Raw genomic sequence first — 9,686 nt, forward strand, 5'->3', positions numbered from 1 at the left:
CAACGCAGATTTATTTCGTACATTTTCTGGCGAAATATTTTCCAAACCGAGGTAAAAACATCGCAAAGGTGAATAGGGTCACAGCTACCGAAGAGTACAAGAGGAGGGAATGCGTTCTTAACTGGCCCGAGTGGACCGGAGTTAGTACCATAGTTGCCCAGTTCATGACTCCGGCTTCCTGCGCAATCGACTCAATGGTCTCGGCTTCTTCAATCTTCACTACCCATGCCCACGTCGACGGGAGCAGGTTCAGATCCGCGTTTGGGAAGAATATCACTAAGCCAGGTTCTAGAAGCTCATACCTAAGCTCCTCCTTGTAGCCCAGCATCGACAGTCGCACCCAACTTCCAGCATCGATGCTTCTCAATATCAGTTTCCCGTCTTTCGGCCACGTCAGAACGAACGCGTACACAACGCGTCCGTCTTTACTGGCAGTGTACCATACGTCATTACTGGCAGTGTCATGGTGGATAAGCCAGGACCTCGTTCCGTAGACGGCTTCTCCGTTTATCCTCAGCCACGCCCCGAGCTGACGCAACAGCAACTCGTAGATCGGACTGATGACGCCGTCTTTCGTCGGACAAACACTGATCAATACATTACCGTTACAACTGATCGTCTTGGCGATCTCTGCCAATAACTCTTGGATGGATAAGTAGTCTGCCAGCTGCGAGTTTCGACGGTGCCCCCACGGTGCCCGATTAAGCGATACGCGGTGTTCCCACTTGTGTTCCACATGTGGCATCGTGCTCTTCTTGTCCATTTCACTCCAGACGTCTCCGTGCTTGTTCCTGGTCGCGGTGCCCCACCGATCGTTGGACACAATAGTGTCTCTAACGGGGCTGTCGTTGTAGAGCCACGCAAGGAAACCTGTACTATTCCAGTAGCTCTCCGGATCTTGCCGGTCGCCATCGGACCATATCATCTCGGGCTGATATCCGAGAACGAGTTGTCGTAGTTCTGGTATTGTCTTTTCCCTCGGGAATTTCCTGGTATAGTGTGCTCTGTCTTGCAAGTACAGTGGGTGGAACCACTCCATGAGGGAATAATAGAGACCAAAATGAGTATCAGGAGCTATCTTCTTTATGGCTCTTGCAAGTTCACCTATAAAGTCTCGCCGTGGTCCAACGTCCATAGAGTTCCACTTGGGTGAAACCTTCGAAGGCCACAGGGCGTATCCATCGGAGTGTTTGCTGGTTAAGACGACATACCTCGCGCCTGATGCGACGAATAGTTCGACCCACTTGGTCGCATTGAAGAAATCCGCAGTGAACATCGGCGCGAGGTCTTGATAAGTGAATGAGGGTTTATAATTCTTTTTGATGTAGTCGGCGACCTGTGGGTCTAGGCCGTGTTTCCATTTGTACCACAGGGATTCGTCCTCAAAACCAAGCACGGAGAACAAGCCCCAGTTGATGAAAATTCCGATCTTGGCATCATGATACCATTCGGGGGCACGGTGGGTATCCAGGGATTTCCAGTTGGGTCTGTACTTGGCGTGGGATGTCTGCACGGCGTAGAAGGCGACGACTGCTACGTGCAATAGTCGAGTTCTCGTCACTGCCTTCGCGGTCATGTTCTGAAGACGCTTCTGCTTCTTCACCTCTGATACAATGTGGCTGGTAAGCAGGACAAGAAAGGTGAAGGATCTCGTCGAAGTCCACGGAAGGCACAAACGGTATAAAAATCCAACAGTGATGTTTTCAACTTATTTAATGACACTAAATAAGCCATTAAATAAGTTTTGGATTTTTGTACTCGTAAGCAGGATGGAAAGACAGCACTGCAGAGTATAGCCCGCGAGAACGGACAGTGTTCATCCACTAAAAATCCGCACCGCAGTTAACTTATTTAGAACACAGGCATACGAAGGTCGGCCTCACCCCTAGTGACGGATGTGTTAATGGCTTTCCAGCATGTGTGCGAAGCAGAACACGGGATCCCCCAGTGGGTTCCAGCCCATTGTGGTGTCGTGTGCGGAATGAACAGGCTCACAGAGCCGCGGAAACGGCTCTGGCAGCTCTTCTACACTCTTAAAAATGAGTTTCACCGCCAACTACAATCTCGAATGATATCGTTACCTTCCCTGATTTGTTGAAAACGGGAGGCGTACGCTATTTTTGTGACAATTATAAACATCATAAGTGTCACAAAATAGGCTCCGCCCCACATTTTCAACAAATCAGGGACTAGAACGTTGTCATTCGGAATGTTGGTTGGCTAGGAGCGTGCTATGCGATGAAACTCATTTTTAAGAGTGTAGGATCTCATCTAGGAAGCGCGCGATAGTTTGAGTGCCTGCCTTCTTGAAACGAAGCGGAAACGAGCACTCTCAGAGTCGAAGGGACCGTGTGCGATCCTGGACATTTCATCAGACACTGTAATGCAAATGTCCGCACTGTTCCCTATGAGGTCGGGCCAAAACGCACTATCTCCCCCCACCCCCGAACAACAAGAGATCATATATCAGCAGACAGATCGCTCGGCAAGACGGCGCCACCGCCTCAACAATTAACTCCCAACGCGCGTCTCAGTTACCCAAAAGAGGAAAAGTCCCAAAATATACCGGTAGCTTCGAGACTAAGCTAGAAAGCTACACTACGGAAAACAAAGGCCATATACAAAGAAGCCCGCAGCGCTGCTGGACGAGATCATTCATCACGGCGCTTACTCACAAAGTGCAAGTAGCGCAAAAAGAAGAAGAAGAAAAACAAAAAAACTTTCAAAATAGCGCACGTCTTCGTAAACAACTCGCAGAAATACGTGCATATAGTTACAGTATAGACACAACACCGAGCGCAAACTGTGTACACAGTGCAGTTAATTTGAATCACGTGATCGATTCTAAATCAGGTGTAGGAAGAGACGCAAGCGGGAGCTTCCGCCTTCAATCCCTCCGTTGATGGTTCAGCTCAAAATAGCAGTCTGGATAGGCGTCAAAAGGATAGTTGTTGTTTTTTAAGGGGGATATAAAGTGGAGGAACATAGTCATTTGCGTTACGTAATAAGAAGGAAGGTTGCGCCAATCTGGAATCTGGAAGTAGCTCGCATCGTTTTTGCGGGCAAGCCTGAATCGTGTTCGTCGTTGCATTCATGTGTGTAGGTCGACGGACGCACTTCCTATAGCTGGTTGCGCGGGGCCTGGTTTCTGGGTACATGCTGTTGGGTACATCCTCGTTGCGATCTTCCTTTTGGTATCTAACTTTGTTGCGGATATTGCGGTAGTTAGAAGGCGCAGGCACTGACTGTTACTCGTTCCCGTCAGCCGTGCGGATTTTCCAGGGTGTGTAGCCAGCGAGGGCGGTGCCCCAGGATTATTAGTTAGTGTGTTAAAACGAGACGCTATATAGCTACTTCCTCGAGATATTGCGAGCATTGAGTCTTAAAATATTGCCTCAGTGCCTATGTAAGGCGAGACGTCCGGCTTGTTGGTGTGGCATATCGAGGAAGGTTAGATTGCCAAGGATGCAAACGGGGACAACCGCAGAGGACGGACAGCGGACAAGAAAATCTTTAATGACGCAAAGCCTCGTATTTATAGCCTAGACCCCACTTTCCCTCCTGGAAACTGACCCCCCCCCCCCTGCCTTCCCCGTCGGGTATGAAATGGGGGGGGGGGGGAACACAAAAATTATCTGGCAACCTGCACCTGATGCTCCCATTTTCTAGTCTGAATTCTCTTTCTGTTACCGACCCAGAGCTAAGTCATTGTCTTCCTGAAATGCGGACATGCGACGGGGGTAGAGGTGGGGGTATGGAAGGTGAAAACACGCGGAGAGGTTGGTCGCAGTTGCTACTCCGCCTGGCACGACAAGTCAAGTAAAGGCAAGGCAAGCCCTGGCATTGCAAGGCATGGCAAGGCATGGAAAGGCATCCTGGCATGGTTTCCGCTCTCTCTGTGCAATGCACTCGCTGATCTTCACAACACTTCGTATTCCCCAAAAATAGCGGCACACTTCACAATTTCCCACAAGCAGCTGGCGTGTCTTCGAGAAAGTGCACCAGGGTGCAAAGCGCGGACTGTCTTCGAGGTTTGGCCAAGTACCTTATCTATACGTAGAGTGAAACGATTAGCAACTTTTCCCGTTTCTTGGGCACTTTTTGTATTTCCATGTGGTACCGGTGTTTCGAAGCTCTCTATTCGGGTAAGGAGTTGATCGGGTATTGAGTAAATGAAACGTGACCTTTCTTTTCCTTTTATTAGATGGTCGTATAGTGCACCGTACGCAAAGGCGATGGCGTACAGTGCACTAAAACTCTCTACTATATTATCTACCGTCCGCTAACAAAGCTACGCAGGGCCACCATGGTTATGCGTTTTGTGTCATTTCCCCACCTCCAGGTATACAAGTTCGACAGGTGTATGCCTATCTTTACCGTTACTAACGAGCATTAGTAACACACCTTACGCACACTTCCGGGTTCGAACCACCTCGAACCTCTCCAAAGCGCAATATACACACAAACATTCCCTCTCGTTCGAACACCAGAACCAGAACGAAACCAGAATAATAATTTCAATTCGAGAACCCGCCTTAATATATGTTACAGAACCTAAGCTAACCACTCGAACGACTAACCACTCAACGAAAACAACAACAACAACGCGAATTTCGAAATGCGACGTCGCAATCGATTACCCGAGATGGCCGCAACCGATGCGAGACGAAATACATCATTCGAGCAGATACGCATCTATCTCTATTCGGTGACGAAGGAAGCAGGCAGTTAGTTATGTAACAGCAAGATTGGCCGATAAGTTAACTGGCACCAATCTGCCTCTCAGCGGCGTTTCTATCTTTCCGCCTGTTTCGCGTTCAGGCGAGCGTTCAGGGGTCGCTCATGGTCGACGGGAATATTTGGCGCGGAACGCGCCTCTCACAAAAGACTTTCCTTAAAAGTCCTCGAGAAGACATTTAAATGGTGTCCTTTCGTTCTAGGTTATATGCACGTGGAGGCGGCGTTGTTCCTCAAACTGCGGTATATTCCAACTGTAAGAGCAGCGAAGGACTTTTCAGAGAAGACGTAATGATGATACCGCCAGGACTGTGTCAAGCTGCAAAACGCGGCTGGTTTGGCTCTGAATTTCCCACATCATGACTGATGTGCATAGCTGTGCATTCACACGAGCCTAACCGGAAGATTCTAGTGGAACAAAAAGCCAAAACAGTGCTCACGGAGACGAAGTTGTGTTCCGAGGTGCGGAATATCGGAAGTGGCGTACTGCGCTCTTAGCAGACGACACTTCGCAGATGACACCGTCAGCGTGTTTCCTGTCGTCTGCTACAGAATAGAGAGTTTTAGCAAACCGTTGATAACGGTGGCTAGCGTCGAACCGTATCAACCGGAACCAATCAGTGGACAAGATTCTGAGTCACGCACCACTGCGATTGGTTCCGATAGGCATGATAACCTTATCAACGGTATACTAAAACTCACTAATATCTTGTGGCTGCGTCGCAGAATATTCCCCACGGTTAGCAGTGTACGTGAACACTGGACGTTGAGCGCTCGCGCTCAGAAGGCTGTAACGTAACGGTAAACTACTCATTCATAATCCTAATTCCTGGCTTTACATGGCGAGATAATTGTGATCGAGTGTGACGCCACATTGACTAGTAGATTAAATTTTCTGCTCCACGGACGATTCTCACGCTGGGTTCGCACTCAGAGCCTAGGGATGTTCCTGATGTTGAAGTGCATGAATGCAACTGTTTGATGAGTCGCCTTACAGTGTCAGCCGTGATAATCAGCTGTTTTAGTAGTTCAGATGGTGTTCACAATAACGCCCAATTCACAGTAACGTCTTTCTAGGCCGTGTTTGTAACGAAAAAAAAAACGGTGTGAATGGGTGTAACCTGCCCAACAGTTCGGAAAACGCGATAAGCCAATAGCCTTGTTCATTTGAAGTGTGTGACCTCACGTTGCTGACCTTTGATTTGACAGTTTTAGTCTTTGTTTGTTATGGTACGATTTTCATAATGTGCTCCCGATCAATCAAGACCCGCAAGTATTGCGCGACCAACAGCCCTATTCGGGCCAAGAAGTGGTCATAACGGGAAGACTGGCTTCCGCGGAACCGGCCAGCTGCTTTAAGTTCCGTTTTTTCATCCGCCTGATCGGAGGAGAGACGAAAACGGACCTGAGGAAATAATTAGGGTTATTATTGGAACGCCTTCGGGGGACGTGTCCTCCATAGAGACAACAGTTCGCGGTGGTTATGCCACTGGTCGCGATAAGATAACTCGCCATCCCAGTTACGATCGAAAGGTATAGCAGCAAAGTGTAAAACAGTCATCTGTCGCATACACAGCCATGTAAACAGCTTCCCAGGTGGCAAGGGCAGCTTGGGACGGGGTAACGATCGACAAAACGCCCTTCAACGTGACACCTACACTCTTAAAAATGAACTTCACCGCATAACACACTCCTAGCCAACCATCATCTCGAACGATATCGTTATCTGCCCCGATTTGTTGAAAACGGGAGGCGTACGCCTTTTTTGTGACAATTATGAGCAGCATAAGTGTTACAAAAAAGGCATACGCCTCCCGTTTTCAACAAATTAGGGCAGATAACGATATCATTCGAGATGATGGTTGGCTAGGAGCGTGCTATGCGGTGAAGTTCATTTTTAAGAGTGTAGGTAACGCTCAACGCACTTGTGCTTTGGTGTTTTCGATATAAGGCTTCCTCCGAGGTACGACCTCGCTATTTCGAACGGACATGAAACATAAATGGGATTATTATTTATTACCATTTATTTATTATAGGATACTGGTGACATCTTCGAGATGCCATCCGCAAGGGTGGAAGGGTTGATGCCAATACACTCTCTCTCAAGGGTGGAAAGGTTGATGTTTGATGACAATACATGGTGGAAGGGTTTATTTTTGAAGCTTGATGTGGGCATGCTTACGCTTGTCCCATCGTACAGTTGGCAATACAAATAAATGATGATTGTAAAATGTGCATAATGCACGGACGAGACAACAGGAACCACGTGCATCAGTGGGCACAAATCTCATCGTCAGAAACAGAAAATACTGTAAATACGCAGAAGTATTTCTGTATTCGTCAGCAGAAATATTGACTCATGAATATTGAACTGAATGAATATTGAATATATTGATATATGAATATTGAATATATTGATATATGAATATTGAATATATCGATATATGAATATTGAATATATTGATATATGAATATTGAATATATACTCATGAGTCATGAATATTGAATTGAATATTGACACATTGACTGTGAGTAAGTCAACGAGACTGTATCTGCAAGTAAGCGTAGTACTTAGCAGTAGTAAGTAGTGCTTAGATGTACTGAGTCTGCGAGTAATTCATAACCGCATTTTACGTGTGGTACACCACATGCGCTGAGAGAGTGTCTGTCTGGGTTTCTCAGATTTTTGTGTTTTCAGGGGTAAACATTTGCCCGAAGAAAACAAAATATAATTTAAATCGATTGTTCTCCCTCGCATTTCCGGTCTACCAACGTTCTTCGGGCCGTTTCACGGCGTTTCACCACGAGCTGTTCTTTCCGCCCTTTTTAACGCTACCGCCAGTCGGTTCGCATTCAGATCCGAGCACGCAATGGCGCGTTCGAGACCGTTTAAATATTGCACCACATTGTCAACTGCGCACACTTCCTCGTAGCGAGCACGTTTATGGCGCTTATGCAAATTTCGCAATCTCCTGCCCACACACGTCAGTTGACGCGGGTCGCTGACACAGAAGCACGCACGCACACATTTCCCGACGTTTCATGTGGCCTCCTTGCTTGTTCAGTTTAAATATTATCCCGTCAAAAATATATACAGCTCTTCCCCCTGATCGTTTGCTTCTTTCTTCCGCAGCGTAAAAAGGCGACACATCCGTGAAAAAGAAAAAAAAAAGGAAGAAAAAAGAAAAACAGCATGCACGGGCAAGCAGCGATTTGGACGAACGTTCGTCAAGCGTGTCACTGAAAAGTGTCCCACTGTCGCGTCTGCATCTCGTGCTCTTTCCAGATGTGCGAAACTAAAAATAACGGAAATATTTGGAAGTGTTGAATATTCGGCTTCCTCGGCTCCAAGTCAGGCGTGGTGAAGCGAAGACGAAACGAGACTGCGCGATTTTTTTTCTCTCTTTATTTTTTTTTGGTGTGTGTGTGTGCGTCTGTTCCATGGTCATATCCATGCACTCGCCAACGCCATGCTCTAAATCGAAATGCAACAACTCAGGGAAAAGATTTGTTTGTGTCGTCCCCAAGTGTGGTCTGCCTCGACCAAATCTTGTTGTCTGCCATGCTCTTAACCGTGTATTCACGCGAGTGACATCCTCACGGAATATTCTAGTGGAAGAAAAACCGAGTAACCGCTGTCGGAGCGGAAGTTCCGTCGCATCTTCCGTTGCGTATTCACACGACGGCAAGATATCGGCAGGGGAGCACTCGGTGCTCACATAGCAGACGACACCGTCAGCCCTGTCGTCTGCTAGAGACTGTCGTCTGCTAATATTTTCTGACTGAGCCGCCGCATCGCTTTTCCTTGGAAGCAGAAAGCTATGGCGTTTTCCGCATCTTCCGCTGGAGTATATGCTGGGGAATGTCGCTAAGTGTGACTACACGGGCTTTCTGGGCGCTGTAGGACTCCGGGTCCCCCTGTGAAGCATATTTTCACCAAATTACCACGAGCAATGAGATAGAGCATCGTCTATCGTGATGAAGCACCCCCGCCCTGTCACCATCAAAATAAAGTGTAGTTTATATTTTAATGCATTGTTCCGCCAAGCAATTGTGGCTATGAATAATAAACAGACGTGGACTGATGGAGAGCGTAGAAGAGTGGATCGGAGATTTTCGGCGCACGTCATGACAACCCCAGGTGGTCGTCATTATCCACAGTTCTACCCTGTGGCACGTGCAACATGTTTGCCAGGCAAATAGGCTGACTCATCTTACGTGCACCTAAATCTACTCCCAATTCGAAACATCGCCATTTTGCACAATCTACACCCACCACAAAAGCTTCAAGGCTGGCTACTGAAACAGCTGAACAAGAGAGAACTGATGTTCTGAGGCTGGAACAACATAGACAGGACAAACACATACAAAGCCTCAATTTGCCTAAGAAATCAACGATGAAAGAAGAAAGTCACTGAAAAGGTTAGCCAGCTGTAGGATTCGAACCCACATCTTCTGGATTACCGGTCCAGGGCTCTACCAATCCAGGGCTTCTTTCGTACTGAAACTGCGTTGAAAATGGTGACCAGTAAGCTGCACTTAAAAAAAAAAAAAAATGAAATGAAAGTATACCGCTGCTCGCAAAACTAAACTGATCATCGTTTTTCCCTCAGGTATAATGGTTGTGCAATTTTATTTTTTCTACCCATTTGTGTGTGTTTTAGTGTATTTTGTTCACGGTATGTTTCTAACGGAGCTCAGGCCCTTGTCAGACAACTATACATATACTTTGCCTCGGCTTCTTCGCTGCTCTTGTCGTATAGCGAAACAACAAATAAATACGAATACATCGCCGCGGGGCACTCCGGACGCAACAGGCGCCGTTTCACTTTTCGCGGGTCCATTTTTTTTTTCCTTTTTCCGCGGCATCGTAAAAAGCATCTACCGAAAAGAGGAACTACAGGAAGGTCACGTGACTGGCCCCGTTACCCGCGCTTTCTTCGCGATGA

The 9,686-nt window shown here is 47.3% G+C and overlaps 1 protein-coding gene across 1 annotated transcript; it reads right to left on the reverse strand.

Annotated features, from left to right (window-relative positions):
- Positions 1-10: 10 nt before the first annotated feature.
- On the reverse strand, positions 11-1,576 carry LOC135369497 (alpha-L-fucosidase-like). Its single transcript, XM_064603080.1, has one exon. It carries the CDS (start codon positions 1,574-1,576, stop codon positions 11-13), a length of 1,566 nt encoding a protein of 521 aa, XP_064459150.1.
- Positions 1,577-9,686: the final 8,110 nt, after the last annotated feature.

This window comes from Ornithodoros turicata, chromosome 9, assembly GCF_037126465.1.
Source record: "Ornithodoros turicata isolate Travis chromosome 9, ASM3712646v1, whole genome shotgun sequence".
NCBI lineage: Eukaryota > Metazoa > Arthropoda > Arachnida > Ixodida > Argasidae > Ornithodoros > Ornithodoros turicata.